This window comes from Mustela lutreola, chromosome 16, assembly GCF_030435805.1.
Source record: "Mustela lutreola isolate mMusLut2 chromosome 16, mMusLut2.pri, whole genome shotgun sequence".
NCBI classification, from domain to species: domain Eukaryota; kingdom Metazoa; phylum Chordata; class Mammalia; order Carnivora; family Mustelidae; genus Mustela; species Mustela lutreola.
Genome location: NC_081305.1, coordinates 19010258 through 19032689, shown reverse-complemented (window position 1 = coordinate 19032689; position 22432 = coordinate 19010258). Strand labels below are relative to the sequence as shown.

At 52.0% G+C, this 22432-nt stretch overlaps 1 protein-coding gene across 1 annotated transcript in view; it reads left to right on the top strand.

Moving 5' to 3' along the window:
- The first annotated feature begins 570 nt into the window (after window positions 1-570).
- Window positions 571-22432, top strand: part of CDH5 (cadherin 5) — a 30984-nt gene continuing 9122 nt past the window's right edge. Inside the window, exons 1-7 of the mRNA XM_059151388.1 lie at window positions 571-732; window positions 10486-10704; window positions 14912-15200; window positions 16143-16259; window positions 17174-17338; window positions 18412-18599; window positions 19979-20229. Of these exons, the coding sequence (XP_059007371.1) occupies window positions 10504-10704; window positions 14912-15200; window positions 16143-16259; window positions 17174-17338; window positions 18412-18599; window positions 19979-20229 (1211 nt within the window). The 5' untranslated portion in view covers window positions 571-732; window positions 10486-10503. The remainder of the gene's footprint in view (window positions 733-10485; window positions 10705-14911; window positions 15201-16142; window positions 16260-17173; window positions 17339-18411; window positions 18600-19978; window positions 20230-22432) is intronic.

The window sequence follows — 22432 nt, the reverse complement described above, 5'->3', positions numbered from 1 at the left end:
AAATGCCCCCCACAAACCCCAGCTGCTACCTTAAATCTAGAACCCATGTCCGCCGCCACCAGGGAAAAGGCAATCTGGCCCCCCAGAGCCAAGGGCTGCTGCCTGCTTCCCATCTCCCACCCAGCCCACCCCCGAGACCCCTGAAACCTCCCCATCGCCCGCAAGTTGACCCCTCTCAGCAAGTCAGGGGGCCACCTGGGAAGATCTGGGTCTAAGCCCAAGCTGACCCAGGCTGGATTTTTGGCTCTGGACACCCCAGCTGGGTAGATAAGCCCCTTAAACTCAGAGTCTCAGTGCCCTGAGCTATAGAATGGGGTGATGACACCTGCCCTGAGCATTACGAGGAGGATGAACTAAGGACCTTGGCGGGTGCTGGGCCTGGGCCCCAGAGCTGAGGCCTGGGGCCAGGGTCTGAGGTGAGCATCCCGGGCCAGATCCAGGCCTAGGCCTCTGTGGGGAGAGCCTGGCCGGGCCCAGGCAACCGCCCACCACAGAGCCTGCCTATCTACAGCCAGCCCGGCCCTCACAAAGGAACAATAACAGGAAACCATCCCAGGGGGAAGTGGGCCAGGGCCAGCTGGAAAACCTGAAGGGGCGGCAGCCAGGCCTCCCTAGTCGGCGGGGTGTGGCTCTCCTCCAAAGGCTACCGGCAGAGCTTCACACACTCCACAGCAGCTCAGCCCCAGAAGGACGGTCGGACGGAAGGAGGACACCTCTCAGCCCACGAGCACAGTGAGTGACGCAAGCCCGCACCCCACTTCACCCTAAACCAAACTGAGAGAGGGTGCTCGGCTTCCCCGTGTATAGTGCGGTTGTTGTCGGGGTCCCAGGGGAGAGTCATTCCTTGGGGACAGACCAGGTCTCCTCCAGGCTCAGAGCAGGGCCAGGAGAGTGCGCCTCGTGTTGGCGGCACAGGCACAAATGGGCCTTCTCAGGACTGGGGAGAAGGCCGTGCTCTCCCACAGGGAGACTCTCCAACTCCATGTGACTTGAAGGCCCACTGGCTTCCACGGCGCCATGATCGGAGAGGGCGGGAGTCTGTCTGAGTTGCCATCAGAGGCAGAGGATGGGCACCAGGCCTAGCCTCCCCTTGTGAGGCCCTCCCCCATGGGAGAGGGCTTACCGAGGCCTGACATCATCCCTCCTGCCCAAGTTCTGTGCTGGCCTTGGGCTCTGAGGAGCCCCAGAAGGGGAGCCCTGAGCCCAGGGCTCTGTTAGCCACTGCCCCCATTTTTAGAATAGGCATGCTGAGGACCGGCCCTCAGCACCTGAGGCCCTGCCTATGGATCCCTCCCCTCTCCTCCCTGCCTTGGACACCGCGGGGGCCAGGTTAGAGCCATGCGAGCTACAGTCATATGCCCCAGGGTTGGGATCCCACAGCCCTCATATCTCAGGGAAGCCCCCCAAAAGACTTAAAGGCAGGCAGTTTAAGGTGAGATCCCCAGATCTACCCCTCCTTCCCATGTTGCTTTGGGAAGATTATTCAGCACCTCTAAACCTACATGTTCTCGCTGGAACAATGGAGACAGGGACTCATGGCGCCAGCCATTACGGGAACTGGAGGTGGTAAGGTTAAAAGGTTCTAAAGATGGAGCTCATGATTCTACCACTGCCAACGAACCCATAAGTTTAGATGCATCCTTTCTCTGCTCCTAGGGGAGGCCACTCGGACAGGGCAAAGTAAGATCGGGAGTGAGGATCTGAACCAGGACCGGCACCCCAAAGCCCAGACTCTTTCTAGCACCAAGGATTTCTTCCATGTCTCAGGTTTCTCATCTATAAACCAGAGGAAAGCAGCCTTTTCATGAGTCAATTATAGGAGGCCGTGTCCACACCCAGGAATGGCTCACGGAAGGGGGTCATCAGGAAATCACAGCTGAATGTAGCCGTTACCCCAGAGCTGTGAATGTCATCGAGTTTTTGATCCCTGAGGTCAGTCAGTCCCCAGCAGGTGGGGGGGTGGGGCTGCGGTGCACATGAGAGGCTGTGGGCTCCGCTCTTCCCCTGGCAAGCTCTCCGGCCGAGCTTGTTCCCCAGCCTGTGGACGATGCTGCTGTGTGAAGGGGACAGACAGGACCCCACAAGAGAAGAAGGGCACTCTGGGGGAGGCAGGAAGCCTGGGCAACTCAGCGGGTTTAGGAAGGCTGCTGTGGCCACAGGGTTTTTTGGAGCAGGAAGTGCCAGGAAGGCTGGCGACAGTGATGGCCATGAATGCCAGGACCAGGAACTCTGGCTCCCCTTCAGGTGGTGGGGAGTAGCAGAGACCTGCCATCTTAGGCCCCAGTCTGGGGGGCAGCAGGTGATCCCCAAGGGGCCCAGGCAGCCCTGCCGATTGCTGCTTACCATGGTAAGGCAGTAGAGGAGGCATCCGCTGGCCTGGCAGGGGTTAAGCTGCCCACCCTGCAGTTTCAACCTGACCAATTGTGCTGCGAAACAAGGGCCGGACGTGGGGGCAGGAAACCAGAGGGGCCACATGTATTTTCTTCCAGAGCTGGCTGACTCACAGCTCTGCTGCTGCCTTGGGGACATAAGGTGAACACGGCAGCCACTCACTCTAGAACAATCTTGGGCTTCTTGCCTACGGGGATCCACCCCAGTTACTTCCAGCACCTCTCCCCACCAGCCCCTTCCCCACCATTCCTGAAGCTACTAAAAGAATTCCCGTTTGACAGAGGGGACCGCGGTTGCTGAAAGAGACCAAGCAGGCAGTCCCAGGTTACACAGTGAGCATGAGACGGGAGCAAACTAGGAGTGAGGCCGCCTCTTTCTGACCCTGTAGCCCCACCACACTCCACAGTGAAGCTCGGAGAGGGGAAAAGTCAGGGAGGGTTGAACCTGACAGTTTAAGCCACAGAAGAAGCCATGAGAATAAGTCAGGAGCCAAATGATGCTGGAAGGAATGTTCTAGGAGCCAGGTCCTGCCCTGGGGAGCTTGGGTTCTGGCTAGAGATTCTAAAAAGTCCATCCTAACCCAAGTCCAAACCGATACTGGGTGGAAAAATCCCAGAAGGCTTCCTAGAGGAGGAATACTGAGAGGTCTTAAGTCTGCTCTCTGACCTTCAGTCTTCTATTCTCTCTAGGGCAGGGGATGGACCAAATGGTCCCTAAACTCATTCAGGGACTTCCAGATTATCTGTCTTGGGTCACAGTAACCGTCAGATCCTGGCAGGCACAGATATTGGGAGGAGGGGAAACATGGAGCCCAGGGCCAGGCAGGCAGTGAATGAGATTTCCTTCTGGAGAGGAACAGAGGGGTATAGGAGGTGGGCCCAGGGAAGAACCAGGAAGTGAGGTCAGGTGTGAGTTGGCCAGCCAGGCCCACTGCCATCAGGCTGGAGTGGGTGGGTAGGAAAGAGTCAAGACAACTGCATACCTACTGAGCACCTACTGTATACCAGGCTTCACACCGATGATCTCATTTAATCCTCCTGACCAAGGAGGCAGCTACTGTTGCCTCCTTTACAGATGAGGGATCTGGGGCTCAGAGAGGCAAGGAATGGGCCTAAGGCTACACAGCTCTTGGGCAGCTCGGCCAGTACAAATAGGCAAGCATGTGAGGCTCATTCTGTTGCTCCCAATGATTGTCTCAGAGCCTCAGTCAAAGTCAGGAAGCCCAAAGATGACTGGAAAAACCTCCCTGCTGGGGGGTAAGGGGTGTTGTCTCCTTGAAACTTGGAGCTGCCCCCATTAGAAGATGGGGGGGAGACTGGATAATCCTAGAGCCCAGAAACCCAGCACAAAATTGTTTGAAATCACAGACGAAGTCTGGTGAATTGCTAGTATCTACTTATAAGATTTTACTGAAGATTCAGGGACTGAGTTCAAGTTCAGTAGGAATACATACTGTAATACTGTAATCAGTGATGTGTGCCATGGATATGGAAAGGGGTGACAGCCTGTGAGCTCTGTCTGGCCAGGTCTACATAAAAGGTTTCTTGCATAGGGAATGTTCATCAGAGGACACAAAGAAACTTGTCCTCAAAGAATCAAAATCCTACTGGTGGTATGTCTAATATGATGGGCCACTAGCGATGCTATTTGGGGAGGAGATTCTTTTGAGCTATACCAAGGGTTGCACCTGCTCTGACCACCCAAGGTCTTGCCTTTAAGTATGCGAATTTGTGTTTTAAATCCTGTCAGTGAGGAGGAAAGCGTGACAAGACCAGAACTGGAGACCAAGGCAGGCTGACAGGGAGCAGTGGGGACACTGACACCTCAACGTCCAGGGCCTTGAGTTCATGTAGCATGATGCTGGGTCAAAGTGGAGACCAGTCCAGAACCCACCAGGTCGGAGACACTCAGGCCAGGAGGCAGAGGCTGTGCTAGGGGCAGGAGTCAAAGAGACCTCATCAAAGAGGCAGCCTGGGGCTTGGAAAGAAGTAGAGCATTCACCCAGGGAACACAGCAAAGAGCATTCCATACAGAGGGAACAGCCTGTGCAAAGGGCCTGCTGGAGAGAGGAAGAGCCACATGTGTTCCAGAAATGTCTAGCTCTCCCCATGGCTGGAAGGGGCACGGAGACAGAGAAGACGAGAGCCAGCAGGATGGGCAGGGGCTATGCCATGCTGGGCCCTGAAACCAGGCTCAGGAACTAGGCTTCATCCTGCAAGGTGTGGGGTGGAGGAGCCAGGGAGGAGTGGTCAGCAGGGGAGTAGCACAGTCAGCACGAAGGGGAGTGGAGAGAGGGAAGCTGTCAGCAAAACCCTACAGGAAGGAGATTAGGTCTGGGACCCACAGGAGCTGGTCCCTAGCCTGAATTAAGCACAAACAAGGAGAAAGCCCAAAGGGGTCAGTTCACAGCTGCTCAATCCTGTCCCCCAACACACCCCATCCCGAGGCTCCTAGGGCTTCACCCTTCATCCTCCCAGTACCTAACAGCTGCCAAGGCCCAGCTGCAAATGCTGGGCATCCAGTGGACAATATGGGAATCCAGGGATCACTGGCTCCAATCTCTGTCCCAGACTGAGGCTCAAGGTGGTGGCGTGGGAAGCAGTGAGAAGAGCCATCCAGGGCCACACAGGGAGCAAGGGCTCCAGCACTTGCCCTTCCAATAGGCACAGCCCCCACATGTTCTGGGCCTTTCCTCCCAAAGCCTGGCCCCAAATCCCTGACCCAGGGCGCCTGGGCTAGAGTCCAGAGCCTGTGGGAGGTTGGGCTAGGAATGATCGTCCTGTCCGCCCTCTGATGCTTTGCCTGGGGCTGGGTTCAGCTGCCCAATCTTGTCCCGGCTGGAGGGGGTGTACTGCATGAGAGCAGAGGGGCTACTCTTTGGGGAGGGTGGGTGAGTGGGGACAGGGGTGTGTACTTACAAAGACTCCGTTGATGGTGTTGTGCATCCATGTGTATTCCTGACCCGCAAGCTTCCTCTGCCCCACCCCAAAGGGCCCTCCACCCTGCCTGATAACCCCTTCAGGCCTAGACTCAGCCCCTAAAGCCTCAGGCTTGAGCATTGCTCTGGTCAGGTCAAGGAGCAGGGGGCTGCTGGTACTGGGGACAGGGCTAGCCCAGGGTCACCTGCCAGGCCATCCCACTGAGAGGCTCCCAGCGGGGTCCAGGCTTCCTAGGGTCTTTGTAGCTACAAAAGGAGCAGCTCTAGCTCTTCCTTTCCCCTCCCTTTGTCTCCCTCTGTGTCCCCCGAGTCTTTTTTAAACTCACAGAGCTGAGTAGATTTCACAGCGCCTTCGAGACCAAACCTCAGTGACAGATGGAGGCCACAAATAGAAAGGGACCAAAGGGATGTTTGCCTGATGTCCCACAGTAGGTCAGAGAAAAGTAAGACTCCCACCTGGACTGAGACCCTCAGAACATTCTAGGGTCTTCTGGCCCCCACCTCCAGCTTCTCACTCTCCTCCATCAGCACACCACACAATTTAAAACTGGGTATTTTTTACCAAACGGTTAGTATCCTTCCCCGTGGGGGTACAGACTGCATTGGCTCCCCTCTAGCAGGGCTCCAGGGGTGGGGCCGCATCACAAACCCTGCATGACAGGGACCAGGCCAGGCATCTGGCCTCTGTGTGGAGCTGCCAAGCAGGTCCCCTTGCCCCTGAAGGCTGTTGTCAGGCAAGTTCCCAGGGCTCCTAAGCTGAGACTTTCTGAGCAGAGAAGTCACTTCCAAACTCCTCAGATCCTCTGCTCATCAGTCATACCCCAAATCTACCTGGCAGCATTCTGATCCCTCCGAAAACTTGGTGAAGATAAACAGCTTATAGCAAGGTGAAGAGCTAAAGGAAGCCTGACCCCGGCTGCAGCTCAGACCCACCTCCAGAGGTGTGGCCAAGGGCAATTCTGCTTCCAGCTGTGGGCACGCTGACTTCCTCTCCAACAGCAGTAGGGGGAGAAACAATCATCGACAAAACCCTTCCTCTTGGCCTGCATCTTGGAGGCCAAATTTCTAACACAAAAGGTGAAAGATCCAAATAAATGAGGCTTTTCAGATAGAAAAATCCCTCAGGCCCCTCTGAGTTTGGGTGAGGAAGGAGCCCAGGATTCAGAAAAAGAGCTAGGTAAGGGTTCTAGACCTGCCACTTCTGAGTTGTTTGTCTCCGTGCCTCAGTTTCTCCCTCTGGGAATTGGGGGCAGTAATTCCTATGTCCTGGGAATAATATGAAAACCAAATGAGACAGCATCTCCGAAAGCTAAGCATGGACAGCTGCTTATCATCATTACACGCGAGGGTCCCCAGCGAGAGGGAGGCGGTGCAGTGTGGAGAGCAGTATTTGGGGTGAAAGGCAGCCTCCGTTCACATCCTGGCTCCATCTCTCACCGCCCTATGAGCTGGCATGACGGGGTGTTAAGGAATAAAAGTGGTAACTCGACGACTCGGTGAAGCAGACTCCTGTGACAGAGTATTCGTCCACGTTTGGGTTCACTGTTAGCTAGTGTTTTTTGCAACTACTTCGGAATTCAGGCCTGAAAGCCACCCTGACAGGTAGATGCTAGTGCTCGCATTGTACAGATGGCGAAAGCAAGGCTCCGGGCATTAGAGCGTCTTGTGCACAGTCATGCAGTGGTGCGACAGTGCAGCTGAGGTGCAGGAAGCCCACTGAGCCCGCAACCACCAGCCTGCGCCGCCTGAGCCTGAAGAGGAAAGATCCATGTGTGACTTGTGGCCGGCCTTGGGGAGGAGGGAAGACACAGATGAGGCTCGATGTTCTCCAGGAAGGAGAGGGAGCTGTGATTCGAGACTGCAGCGGGGCTGGCCATCAACACTGGGACCAGGCCCAAGCTTGTGCTGCAGTGGGGGTGCGCTGGGAGAGGCCAGGATGGGGGACCAGCCCAGGGACCCTTTTCATCTCTCCTCTATCTCGTGCTCCAGCAGGTCCCAGTCACTCCACCTCAGAAGCATACTCCAGGGCCCTCCCCTCCTCACCCCAATCTGGGTGACAGTGACCGCCAACCTCTGGGTCTCCCCCTCCCAGCCTGTCTCCTCACCGCAGCTACGACCTCTGCAAATCAGACCATGGCACTCTCCTACCCTCTTAAGGAAGAGCTCTCTCCCCAGGCTGCCCCCACACAACCTGATGGCACCCATTTCCAATGGCTGAGCCAACAAACTACCCCAAACGTGGGACTTAAAACAACACAAGTTATTTCCTTTTCCTCTTACAGTTCTGGAGGGGCCAGGTCTGACCCGGGTTTCAGTGGGCTAAAAATCGGGGCTGCGTTCCTCTGGAGATCTAGGGGAGAATCTGTTTCCTCGCCTTTTCTGGCTTCAAGAGGCCGCTCACATTCCTTGGCCCGTGGCCACATATCACACCAATTTCTGTCTCCACTGTCACATCTCCTTTTACCTGGTTCTGACCTTCTTGCCTTCATTTTTTAAGGACACTCTAATTATATTATGCATAACATGGTGCACATAATCCAGGCCCACCACCCTCTCTCAAGATCCTTCACTTCATCATATCTGCTCAAAGTCCTTTTGCCATAGAAAGTAACATATTCACAGATTCCAAGGGATTCAGACACGGACCTCTTTGGGGGGCTTTCCCTCAGCCTACCACACTGACCTCATCACCTCTTCCTATGTCTCACCCCTTGTTGCTCATTTCTACCTGACCCAGGGCTTCTTTTGGTTCTTGAAGCACCCCACCCATTTTTCTACCTCAGGGCCTTTGCACATGTTAGTCCTTCTGCCTAGAAAGACTTTCTTTCCCCTGGTACTCCTAAGACTAACACTAAGGTGCTGGTTTAAGTGTCATCTCTCTGAGAGGCCTCCCCTGACCTCAGCTAGCCACCCTCTCTCTGAGTTGCACCCCCCAGTGTAACACTAGCTGGCGTTTTCTTAACTTGCTTATTTTCCTGGTGTTCCCACTACAGCGTGCACTCCCTGAGGTCAATCCCATGTGCTTTGCTTACTGCTGTGCCCCAGTGCCCATTATGGAACCCACGTATAGTAGGTACTCAGTACCCATTTGGCTCAGTGCGTGGGTTCACACTCCACCTTGTCTAAAGGCCTGAGGATTCTCTCTCCGTTTCTCAGTTTCACTTCTGTTTGTTTTACTTTTTCATATTTGAGTCACCTCTCACTTGGGAGGAAGAAAGAACCAAGACTCGAAGTCCCTTTGTAGGCAGAAAAGGAAATGACCCGCTAGGCCTGAGTCTGGCAATGTTGGGGCAGAGGCATGCCGGCCACGTCCCCAGAGTCAGGACCAGCTTCCTGGCCAGCACTCCCAACATCCCCAAATCTTTCATCACTGCCTTCCTCCCACCTAGAGGGGCTATCCTCTCCATGTCCTACCCTCAAAAGACACCAAGCCTCCTTCAGTTCCACCACCTCATAACTGAGGAACCTGAGACCCAGAACCTCTCCCCAGGCACATGGCACATTCATTCACTGACAAGCTCCAGTGTTCTGTCCCACCCAAGCCTGGGAGCCTGCTTCCTCCTGGGCCAGCAGCAGGGACCACAGGGTGGGGGCCTCAGATGCTAAGATCAGCAGACCCAGAGGTGAGGCTAACCCAGCGCAGACATCCCGGGCTCTCACTGAGGACAGCCTGGCGCCAGCGTCTTAGAGAAAATGTTACTAGAGTTTACAAAACTCCTGTAATGTGCAAAATCCAGGCTCTCCCTCGGGCCAAGATGGGGGACAAGCCAGGTGGCAGCCTCCTATCCAGGATCTTGTGGTCCTTGTCTCTCTCCAAGCAGGAACCCTGGTTCCCACTCCCACCCATATGACCTCTGACCCTGAACTTACCCAGGAGCCACAGATGAGTGATGCAGAGACCCAGCATGAGTAGACTAATGGGGTCAGGGTTGAGAGAGCACAATGATAACCAGAGTCACAGCCTTCACCAACCACAGGGGATTGGGGGAAAACCCCCCTTCCTGGAATTCAGGATGAAACCAGGCTGTGATTTCTGGGTGACCCAAGATTCTGGTCCAGGCTGATTTCCTGTCCCAAGAGGTGCCATTTAGGGTCTGCAAGCACACTGGGTCCTATTCTTAAGGCCCGTTTTCATGCTCTTCTATCTCTATCTTGAAATTCTTAATACTTTTTGAACAAAGGGCCCCATACTTCCATTTTACACTGGGCCCCACAAACTATGAGCCCAGCTTCTCAATCCCCCACCTTCCCCCACTCCTGTCCTTGTAATAGTTACTAAACTGATCACCAACTGTGAGCTCTGGGCCTGGTGAGGGCCTGACCCTCCAGGTTAAGACACTGGGGTTTCCTAAGGACTTTCTGAATACAGCATCAAAGCAAGAGTGCCACAGGGGCTCTCCTGCTGGCAGGGGTGGGGAGGGCATGTTTGCTCAGAGGCGTCTTGAAGTCCCACCCCACAGCAGCTGTGAGGACAAGAGAGGGCAGTGGGAGAAAACACGACCTTTGGGGCCAGGCAGACCTGGTTCGAGTCTCACTCTGCAGCTCACAGTCTGGGATCTCAGGAATGTTAACTAAACCCCTCTGCTCCTCAGCTTGTTGGTCACGTGAGGGTTATAATTAATCCACTTCGAGAGTAACCAGGAAAATTAAATGAGATGACACACGTAAAGCGCAGCTGCACAGTGTCGGGCTTGTAATAAGTACTTGATAAGTGATAGCTGTTGAGGTCAGACACGGAGGCTCCATCCCCAGCCCCACCACTTGCTCCGGGGGGGGGGGATCTTAACGTCTTGTGTGTAAAAGGAGGGTTATGGGGTGTCACAGCACAGGGCTTTGGAAGCTCCCATCAGCAACCACATCACCCCCTCCTCCAGAAAAACCTTCCATCCAGCCCTTCCGGGGGGTCCCTTGGTCACCGGCACTCGCCTCCAGACCAGCGCACATGAACTTCAGGAGAAGGGTTTCTGTGTCTGCCTCCCTCCCCCAGACCTGGAGCGAGTGGGGGCGGGGCAGGAACAGTGACTGGTTGTGCCGGTAGGAGCAGAGAGGAAAGGACTGCAGAGTGAACATAAGGGAAGTTCCCTCAACAGCAGGCAGCTGCTCACACGCCGGAGTATGACCGCCACGCCTTGGCGGTGTCCCCCCTCTTTCCCCAGATCGGTGCCTCTCAGAAGATGCAGATGCTCGTGCTGCTGCTCGCCTCGGTGGGCACCTGCCTGGACCCGCTGGTGGTGGTGGCAACAGACCCCAGCCCTGTCCGACCGGACCCCCCCGGTGTGCTGCGCACCCACCAGCGCCAGAAGAGAGACTGGATTTGGAACCAGATGCACATCGATGAAGAGAAAAACACCTCACTGCCCCATTATGTGGGCAAGGTAAGCCTCGGGCCCCAGAGCAGGTGCGGCATCAGCAGCAGGTGGCCCGCAATGATGGTGGCAGCGGGACAGCTGGTAACACACTGTTCTGGCAGCCAGGGGGTGGCCGGTGGCTGTGAAGGTAATGGTGGTAGAGCAGACAGAGCTGGTGGAAGGGGTCACGACACTGAAGGGAAAGGTGGTGGTGGTGACAGGGAAGGGAAGGTGGTGCCCCAGCAGCTGGGGCTGGGGCCAGCCAGGGAAGCTCCACGCACAGCCTGCCCAGACCAGCAGGCTGACTGTGCCCACGGGCTCCTCGGGCTCCCTAGAATGGCTGGGAAATGTCAATGCCTCAGGATGGCCTCTCAGAGAGAAAGATGCTTGGCCAGGGTCACATGATAAGACTCAGACAGAACCCAAGGAGAACAAACCCCAGGAAAGCGCAGGGTTCCTGACTTCCAACACAAACGTGAACTCTGCGTCACAGAGGAAAATGTCATCAACCCACCTACATCTTTCCCAATGGGATAACTGTGCCATGAATCAGCCACTGATGAGGATGGCCAGCCCCGAGGAAAATCTGCGGTGCGAGGGAGAGCCCGCAGAAAGCGGAAGCCACCTGGCTCATGCGTAGCCCTGACATGGAAACCTTCAGAAGGCTCTCCTCTCCCAAGGGTCTTCAAGCAGCAGGAAGAGCGTCAGGCCTGCCATCATCCGCCAAGAGTGTTCACTTGGCACCTGGCATTGGGCCAGGGGACAGAGAAGCCACAAGCAGTCCCCACCCTGGGAAGGAACAGGGTGCCTGGGAGAGGCAAGGACAAGTTTCCAAGGATCGCCTCCTGGCTCCCAAAGACGTAATCTGAGGGAAGGAAATCCCTGTTTATCAAGGCCACAGTTTTTGTTTACAGACTGGTTGGACAATGGGAGTGAGCCCTGAGCAGCTTTCTGAATCCATAAATATAGGTCAGCATGGCTTTCAGCATTAAGATGTTATATCCAAATATACTGATAATTAAAAAAGAGAGAGAGAGAGAGAGACCGCTCCCAGAAACCCATACTCCCAGTCTGACTATGAGGAAAATATCAGATAAATTCCAGTAGAGAAGCATCCTACAAAATACCTGACTAGTACCCATCAGAACTGTCAAGGTCATCAAAAACACTGAAAGTCTGAGAAACTGTCATAGCCAAGAGGAACCCAAAGAAACATGATGACTAGATGTAATGGGGTGTCCTGGATAGATTCCTAGAGCAGGAAAAGGACATGAAGCAAAAACTGAGGGCATCTGTATGAATGATGGACCCCAGTCACTACAAATGTATTGGTCCTGGTCCACTAGTGAGAACAAAGGCACCATACTAACATAACATCACCATAAAACGTTGATAATCGTGGAAACTGGGAGCAGGATGCATGAGAACTCTCTGTCTTATCTTCTCGGTTTTCTAATAAAGCTAAAACTGTTCTAAAAAATAAAGTGTTGGAGGGAAGGAGCTTATACTCCAATGGAATCTTGTGCAGAATTCCAATAAAATAGGTCAAAGCTCAATCTCTCCCCACCACTAACCCTGCCCATGTGGGTCCTAATGCACCAACCTCCCCACCCCGAACCAAGTTTGGAACTACCTACTAACCCTAAGCAACTCGCACAGAGTTCCAGACTGACCCTTCTCCTTGAACCCCCACTATTCCCCCGAGCCACAGGCTGCAGAGCTGGGGTGTTTGCTTCTTGCCTCCTGACCCACTGTTCATCATACATCCTGGCCCCTGGGTCTTGGGACCCCCTCATGAACCTGCCGGGCCCCAGTACACCGGGTACCCAGTACCCGGCTCTGCTCCACCCAAGACGGAGGCCCTCACACCCTGTCTCCACTTCCTCACCTTGCAGACTCTTCTCCAAGCTGTCCTCTGGCTTTCCACCCCACCCTCCGCCCTGATGCTGCTCTCAACCAGGGCGCCGGGGTTGCACTGCTGCTCAATCCGAGGGATGCCTTCTAGCCTCACGGGATCTGACCACACCCTTCTTGACACTCCCTCTTCTGTCTTGACACCCACTCTTTCTTGGTTCTCCTCATCAGACACCTTTACTCAAGGCTCTTGCTCCCTGGACCCATATGGCCCTGTCTCGGAGTCTCAACCCTGGGAGCAGGAACGGGGTCTGGATTACCCCTGTGTTTCCAGCGTTCTGCCTAGCAACTTTTAGGCAACTGATTTATACATTTTTAATGGAATTGAACTGCATTTTCTTAAATATTCTAACCATCTATGAGAGTACCACTTTACATGCATGAAATATGATTCTCTTGTGTTCCTTAAAGTCTCTGTTTCTAAGATTCTATAAATGAAATGTTTAGCACTTCTACCCTAATATCTTTCAACATATGGATATACCATGAATAATAACATGTATTTATTGAGAGCCTGTGCAAATGGCTTTACGTACATTAGCTTCCAAATCTTTTTCTAAATCGTTTTCTTGGGGCGTCTGGAGGGCTCCAGTCAGTTAAACGTCTGCCTTTAGCTCAGGTCATGACCTCAGGGTCCTGGGATCAAACCCCATGCTGAGCTCCATGTTCAGTAGGAAGTCTGCTTCCTGCTCTGACCCTCCCCTATCTTGTGCGCTCTCTCTCTCTCACTCTTTTTTTTTTTTTTTTAAGATTTTTATTTATTTATTTGACAGAGAGAGATCACAAGCAGGCTGAGAGGCAGGCAGAGAGAGAGAGGGAAGCAGGCTCCCCGCTGAGCAGAGAGCCAGACATGGGGCTCGATCCCAGGACCCTGAGATCATGACCTGAGCCAAAAGCAGAGGCTTCAACCCACTGAGCCACCAAGACGGCATTCCTGTCTCTCACTCTCAAATAAATAAAATCTTCAAAAAAAATTATTTTAAAAAATAAATTTTAGGGGACGCCTGGGTGGCTCAGTTGGTTAAGCGGCTGCCTTCGGCTCAGGTCATGATCCCGGCGTCCTGGGATCAAGTCCCGCATCAGGCTCCTTGCTCAGCAGGGAGCCTGATTCTCCCTCTGCCTCTGCCTGCCATTCTTTCTGCCTGTGCTCGCTCTCTCTACCTCTCTCTCTCTGACAAACAAATAAAATCTTAAAAAAAAAAAATTTAAAAATAAATAAATAAATAATAAATTTTAGTCTCTAGGGCACTAATACTATGTGTTACAAAGGAAAAATGTTCTTATTACAATGGGAATCCTAAGTTAAAGCTCATTAGTTTTCTTCTATAGGGCTATGCATTGTAAATCTCCAAGAAGAGAATACTTTATGTACCGTACCAAGACTAAATTGACTGGAATCAGTAGTTTGCTGATAAATGTCTGACAACTGGTTCTCCAGGAAAAAAAAACTCCTGATTCACCACATTTGCTCATTTCCATGTGTAAATACTTTTACTATGTCTGTTACAAGGTCCTAACTTAATGGCACCAAAGACAGAGTTGTGAAAAGATACATATTAACACCGCACCGTGTAGTATTTCCATCATTCAAAACAGATATAACCTCAAGACCATAGTAAAATGTAGTACAATCATGAGAAAGCAATGAATTTTGAGTAGGCTATCTTTGCTTTTAATAGGATTCATTTAACTGATAAGTTTATATAACTGAACTTTTAAGAACGGCTGTGTTGAACACTAGCTCACAAACTTTCCGAAAGATGTAAGTTGGCTAGCCGGTGCCAGCCATCTCCCAGCTCACTGGAACGGAATTTTCGTGTGGAACAGCAAAAGACATCAGTGCTTCCTGGAATTCACTTCTGAAAGCACCGTTCTGCTCAACAGAGGAGCTCAACATATAGACGCAATATTATCTCCACTTTACAATGAGGTTACCATGACTCAGAGAGCTTAAGTGACTAGTAAGGGGCAGCATATCCCTTGCCTCCCATTGGCAACATTCTTTCCCTCGAAAATCTTTTTGTAAGCGCCTACGACATTCCGAGTGCCGTTCTGGGCGTAGGAGGGCAGCAGGCTGGACAAGCCCCGTGGGTGTAGTGTTTGCAGGGACCTGGCTGAGAACATGCACTAAAGACCAGTTGGAGACACTTGTGAAAGCTGCAGGTGCTACACTTAGGCTCCCTGGACAGCACCACACACGTGTACACTCACAGGCACAACCGTGCAGGTGCGCATGTACACACCGACGTACCTACGTGCATTGACTCGTGCACATAGCCACCCCGCCCATCCTCCGCTCATGGCAACTCTTTTTTCCTAGATCAAATCAAGTGTGAACCGCAAGAACGCCAAGTATGTGCTCAAAGGAGAGTCTGTGGGCAAGGTCTTCCGGGTCAGGGAGGACACAGGGGACGTGTATGCCTTCGAGAGGCTGGACAGGGAGAAGATCCCTGAGTACCACCTCACTGCCCTAGTGGTAGACAAGAATACCAACCAGAACCTCGAGTCTCCTTCCAGCTTCACCATCAAAGTTCACGACGTGAATGACAACTGGCCTGTATTCACGCACCGGCTGTTCAACGCATCTGTGCCGGAGATGTCCGCTGTGGGTATGTGCCCTGTTTTTACAGTCCCCTCCTCTCCCGCTCATCCGCGGCCTGAAGGCACTTCTCCCATCCGCAACTTCACTGCCTGGGGTCAGGGTTTAGTGAGTTCAGTGAAACTGCTATTTTACGTGGCTTGAAAGAAACACTGGCCTGGCCCCTAGTCATGGACTGAGCCCTGATCCTGATCATGGACTGAGTCCTAACCCTGATCATGACTGAGCCTTGACCATCAGAGACACATGTTTCACTACTCTTCGGAGCAAAGCCCACTCCCTGCTCTGGCTCAGGACTAGCACTGTAAAAGCATAGCCTTCACCCAGGAAGAATACCAACTTGGCCACCACAGTAAGAAGTCACCTCTAGGAGCCACGCAGGAGTGGAGGGGGGAGGACCACAGCCCTCACCCCAAGTGCAGCACCAGTGTACCCCAGGCCTCTCCAAGTTACTACTTCCTCAATTCTACCCTCAGCCTCTAGTAGGTACCAGAAAAAGGCTCCCTTCCCCAATGCTTGGTCCAAGGTTCCCAGCCAAGAACCTGGGAGATCTTAACAGATCTTCTGGTAAAGTACGGAGATCTTGGAGTTCAAGAGAAACAGAGATGTGGCACTCACCCGAGGGACACTGTCCCATTCCTTTGTTCTCCACCGCCACTCTCCTCTACTTCTCCTCACAAACCCACCTGTCCGTCCCCTCCCTCATTTCTCCCATGACTAAAAACCACCTGCTCTCTGCCTCCTTCAAAGACGACCAAACTCGACCTCTAGCACTATCAGCACTCAGTGCCCATGCAGGCTCCTAAGAACATAAAGCAGCCTTTTCTCCCAGCCAGGACTCTGGGGGAGGTGGGTTCAGGGAACAGCCTGGGCCCCCTAACTGTCCTCATCTGGGAACAGGGCGAGGGGCTAGCAGACCCAAGGCAATAACCCCTGGATGCTCTTTCCTCAGGGACCTCTGTCATCCGTGTGACAGCCGTTGACGCAGATGACCCCACTGTGGCAGACCATGCCTCTGTCATGTACCAAATCCTGAAGGGAGAAGAACATTTTGCTATCGATGGTTCCGGTCTGTGTTACTAACCCTCTGGGGCGGGCACTGGCTTGGGGCGGGGTAGGGTGGATACTCCGGGTGCAGCCGCTGAGGGATCTAGTCACAGAGGTGTCACCTACCACCCAAGCACACCATCCTACAGAAACGGTTGCTTATACCCGTTTAGACAAGGTGGCTGGTGAGGGCAGAAGGAAGCAGACCGCTGCCCAAACACGGACTCCAAGCCAGGAAACAAACACAGGACCCAGACATGACACAAGAAGCAGAGAGAATGCTAGTTAGCAGCTCTGTGTGTAGGGAAGGACCCATCCAGTTTCCCAACCCAGTCCTGCTACTCCAGCTCACACCCTCTAAGGAAACCTCAGGCAAGTCAACTAACCTCCGCGAGCCTTAGTTCCCTCATCCTGAAGATGGGAAAATGTATATCCATTTTGCATGGCAGCTGTGAAGTTTGAATGAAATAAAGTATAGAGAACACATGGCCCATTGTAAGTATCCACTCGGGGTAACTTTAAAAACCGTGAGGACTGAGTTTGGGGGGCAAGCCAGAAGTCCAGGTGGTCAGGCCTGGGCACACTATCTTTCGGAAGGACGGCCAGTACAACACAGCACAGAGACCGCCACAACCAATGATCACGGCAGACCCCACTAATCCATCACGGCACTCCTCCCCCTCGAAGCCCAGCCGTGCCCTCACACTTTCTCAACACCATGCTCCACACAGCTCGGACTCCTTGGGCAGCTTTGGTCCAGCAGTGCCGGGTGTGAAGGGTTGGGGTGGGGGGTCAGCCAGTGGTTCACAGCCCTGGCTGCACAGTGAAATCACCTGAGAGATTTTAAGTCAGGGGTGCTCTTCGGAGACGACCCACGCACCAGTATTTTCTAAAACCTTCCAAGTAACATGGCTCCTGCTGGGACACTTTTTGCAGGACTCATTTTCACGACAACCAAAACCCTGGACCGAGAGATGCAGGCCAAGTACGAGATCGTGGTTGAAGCGCGAGATGCCCAGGGCCTCCGTGGGGAGTCAGGCACAGCTACGGTACTGGTCACTCTGCAGGACATCAATGACAATTTCCCCATCTTCACCCAGGGTGAGCTCTTCCCCGAGGGCCCTAGGGAGGATGAGGGCTGGGAGAATCCAGACTCAGTGACCGCAGTGTCTTGTAGAAAAGCCCACAGTCCATCTACCTCTCCCTTGAACCCAGGGGGTGCCCAAGCCCAGTAAAGTCACTTTGGTGCTTGGCAGAGGCTCTGCTCTGTACCCCTGTGCACATTCCCAAGGCTATCCAAATGCCATCTGCCACAGTACCCTCACAGGCCCCAGGGAAATCACGCTCCCTGCTGTGCCCCCCCCCCACCGTGCCCTGAGTGAAACTGTTTCACCCAGTTTCTATGGGCTTGGAAAAGTCCAGGCCCTAACTAGAGAATCCCTGGGAGCTGGTGAATAGGGGTATGGCAAAGTTCCATATCCAGAGCTGAGGCTGAGCCCTGAGCCCACCCACAGACTGGTTCTCTCCCCCAAAAAAAGTGCCTGACAAGAGCTTTTCCAATGCCCTGGTTAGGGCTTGGGAGGAAAGTCAGACGGTTCATCACTTATACCCTCCAATGCTGATGTGTAATTCAGAGGCTCGGTCATCCCAAGGATAGCCTGAAGTGGCCTCAGTGTACATGAGAGATGCTTGCTAACGGTATGACTTGTCTCTCTTGTCAAACGACAAGCCCCAGGGCACCTGGGTGGCTCAGTGGGTTAGAGCCTCTGCCTTTGGCTCAGGTCATGATCTCAGGGTCCTGGGATTGAGCCCTGCATCAGGCTCTCTGCTCAGAAGGAAGCCTGCTTCCCACTCTCTCTCTGCCTGCCTCTCTGCCTACTTGTGATCTCTCTCTGTCAAATAAATAAATAAAATATTTTTTAAAAATTAAAAAAAAATGACAGGCCCCTAGTAGAGTACCTAGCATACAGTAGGTGCTCAATTACTGTTCGTTAAATTGATGGACAGAACAGAACCTCTTTGCCCTGGGACCCCAAATTCCAGAGGTGCTATTACTATTATTATTATTTTATCATGTATAATTCCTGTATAAAATGTATTAGGATAGTATAAGGGACATTTATCTTGTCTATCTCATTAACTCAATGCCCTTGGGGGCGCCCTATTTGCATCAGCCAAGTACACATTTGCCGTGCCTGAAGACATCCGTGTAGGCAGCTCCTTGGGCTCTCTGTTCGTTGAGGACCCAGACGAGCCCCAGAACCGGATGACCAAGTACAGCATCGTACAGGGTGAATACAGGGACACCTTCACCATTGAGACGGACCCCAACCACAACGAGGGCATCATCAAACCCATGAAGGTTTGTGTGCATGCAGCTGTGACATCAGATGTGGGGTTTGGGGTTCCATGCATTCCCAGGACTCACCCAGGGGCTGCTCCAAGGTCGGAGGTCATCAAAGATGTACATTCTGGGTCAGCTCAGAACTGGCCATGTGCTCTTAGAGCTCATGACACTAGAGCTGGGAAAGGGGAGCCAAGACAGAAGCCCTTAGGCTGGGTTACCCCAGCAGCAGACCTTAAGGCAAGGATTTGGGATGTAAATAATTTACTTGAGAAGTGACGCCAGGAAGGCCTAGGGGCAGGGCCACATAAAAGGAAGAACACAGGTTCTTTAACTATCAGGTTGTCACTGTGGGCAAGGGGGACACAGTCCCACTGGGGACATCTGTGGAACAGTGTGGAAGAAGCCTCAGAGCTGCAGGAGCTGGGGTTGGGGGGAGATGCTGGGTCAGCTGAGGGCTCCAGGGGGTGTCCACTCTTGCACTTTCTGGCTTGCCCTGACTCCCGCCCAGCCCTAGGAGTGTTACAGTCACTTGCAGCAGAGAGTGCGGGAGGATGCGGGTGGTCACTGGCGGTGGCTACTGTGGACAGACAGAGCAGTCAGAGCAACTGAATCTGGAAGAGGAAGCAAGGGACACAAAATGCCTCTAGAATACCCATGCCGAGTACTGGGCTACCTGGGCCAGGGACGACACAACTCAAATGGGACATTCCAGAACCCCTGAGAGCCTGAGCACAGCCATTCCCCCAGGAGCACTCTCCTGAGGCTGTCCCTGGTCCAGCCCTGCACTGGGAACTGGAGGCCCCCAGGGGAATCACACAGCCTCCCCAGCAGCAAAGCTCTGGCAGCGAGTGGGGAGACGCACATAGACAAACAGGGCAGCCTTGAGTAAGTGCTCCAGCTACCCAAGCGGGGAGCAGCTGCCTGTGTCCGGGGGGGTTGGGGGGGTGGGCAGGATGGAATCTGAGAAGATGTGATGACCTTCAGATCTGGCTTCTTGGGAGGTGAGTAGGAGTGTGGTAAGCAGGCAAAGGCAGGAGAAGCATCTTGAGCAAAGACATAAGGAAAGGGCCCATGCTTAAGGAGCTGTGGACTGAACTACCAGCTGTGATCCCTAGAGAGGACTGTAGCTCACCCACTGTGTGTCCTCAATACTCAGCACAGGGCCAGTCACAGAGTTAGGCTGGGGGGCAGCCAAAGACAGTCAGCCAGCCCCTGACATTCTCTTGATGACCCTAGAAATATCTCTTGTCCAGGCCACAAGCTGTAAATGGGTAAAATGTAAAATGGCTGTAAAATGGGTGTCATCCTAGGGCAAACGTGCAGGGTTGCTGTGATGATCCTATCACACGGGCTTGGCTCAGAACAGGTACTCGCCACATTTATCCTTTCTGTAGCCTCTGAACTACGAGGACATTCAGCAGTACGTCTTCACCATCGAAGCGACAGACCCCACCATCAACCTCCACTACCTGAGCAGCATCTCCGTCCGGAAAACTGCCCGCGTCATCATCAACGTCACAGATGTGGACGAGCCCCCCGCCTTCAAGCAGCCCTTCTACCACTTCCAGCTGCGGGAGAACCAGAAGAAACCTATTATCGGCTCTGTGCTGGCCATAGACCCTGATGCAGCTCGGCGGAGTATTGGGTAAGGGCGTAGAGCGCGTAAGGGTGATGATGACCATGACAACCCCTGCGTGAGGTCCTCCACACCGGCTGCACTGACACCATGACCCAAATGCAGCAAAGGGCTTCTCCGGGCACATATATGGGACGTGGCAGAGGCAGGACTAGAGGTCGGGTGGGATGCTGTACTGCCCAGGCAACCCCAGCCCACGTGGCCCTGGCCATAAGAGCTCCCCATGGCTGCTCCACCGGCAATGGTCTCCACGGGTCCATCTAGGGAGAGCTGATGGCCAAGAGGGAAAGCAACTGAGGATACCCGAGAAAGTCCTTCACTTTAAAGTCCAAACCACAAAAGTAAAAGGTGTTCATTTCACAGTGAAACAACACAAAGAACTACAAAGAAAACATCAGTAACCCCCACTCCCAGGCAACTCACGTTCACAATTTGAGGCCGTCCTGTCCTGCCTTTTCTTCATGACCACATAAACACGGATGTACATTTATGGTGGATTTGATGTCTGTCTGTCTGTCTGTCTGGGGGTTTTAAATGCTTTCACAGTTTTTTGGATCACACCACGCCCACTTCTTCACCACCTGTTCTATCTCCAGTAGACTCCTCGCCTCTGCCCTCAGGGATGAAAAATATAGCTCTCCCTCATACATTAGAGCCATCTAACGGTTGATTTTAACCCAATCTCCTTTTATTGCAGAGGAATTGTGCTAGCACCATTTATTAAATAAGTTCTCATTTTCCCACCTTTGTTATATGCTATACTGAATCTATTTCTGAATCCTCTGTTCTGTCCACTGTTGTGTGTGGCAAAGCCATTCTGTTTCATTGCAGGGGCTAGAACTTTGTAGGTACAAGCCAAGTCCCCCCCCCACTGTTATTTTACTTTCTCTAGCTTTTACACATTCTCAAACATTCACCCTTTCATACGAACTATAAAATTCTTCTGTTTTCTTTTTTTAACATTAGAATTCTAATGAGAATGAGAATTATGTTATACCAGTTCAGGGAGAACTGATATTTCTAGGGTACCAGGTCTTCTTATTAAAGTCAAAAAACATGTCCCCAAAAATGGAGAGTTGGGCCACATCACAGGAGCTCTGGGACTATTACAGTTCTCATGACCACTCTATTGTAAACAGACTGTAACAATAATTTTTATTTCTTTACTGATCCAAGAATTTATTTTAGACACTGATGTTTATACTTTCTTTTACCAGTGGTAGGGTATTTTTTGTTTTTGCTTTAACCTGTTCTGGGATATAATACAACTGTGTTTGCATTCATTTTTTCCAGAATCCCTAAGATTTTGCATTACATATTTTAATTTTTCTATTCACAAGGGTTGACAACTATTTTACCTTCATTATGACTTGTAACTTTTATCCCTATGAAATTATTATATTTGTTCTGCTAAACACTTTGCCTTCAGCTCAATACTGCCTGATGTTAAGTTTGCTGGTCCTGTTTTCATATTAATTGTCTTTGCATGATAGAAGTTTTCCAATCTTGGGGCGCCTGAGTGGCTCAGTGGGTTGAAGCCTCTGCCTTCAGCTCAGGTCACAATTTCAGGGTCCTGGGATTGAGCCCCGCATCTGGCTCTCTGCTCAGCGGGGAGCCTGCTTCCTCCTCTCTCTCTGCCTGCCTCTCTGCCTACTTGTGATCTCTGTATGTTAAATAAATAAATAAATAAATATTTTTAAAAAAAAAAAAAAGAAGAAGAAGAAGTTTTCCAATCTTTACTTTGAACTTTCTTAACTTCTGCTTTTCACCTGGCATTAAGTTGTCTCTCAAAAAAAAGAAGGCAGTTGGTTTTGCTTTTTAATCTAAACTGAGATGCTTTGGGTTTAACCTATTCACATTTATCATCATAAATGATACATTTGATCTTGCTTTTTTTTAATCTTGTTATACATTTCTCATTTCTCAAACTTAATGGTTTTTTTTCTTTTCCCCTATGTTTGCCATAGAGTCTATCTTTTTTCCATTTTTTTTCTCCTGGATGTTTGAAAGGAATACCTTGATTTTTACTTCTACCAATGAGACTTACTTCTACCTGTAAAATTAAAAATGTTTTCTTGGACATTTTCTACTTTAAAATGACACACACACACACACAAACACAATTGCTTTCCTATGTATGATAAGGAAATAATTCATTTTACATTAATGCCTCCCAAAGAAGGCTTTTTCTTTATATCTCTACATTTCTTAG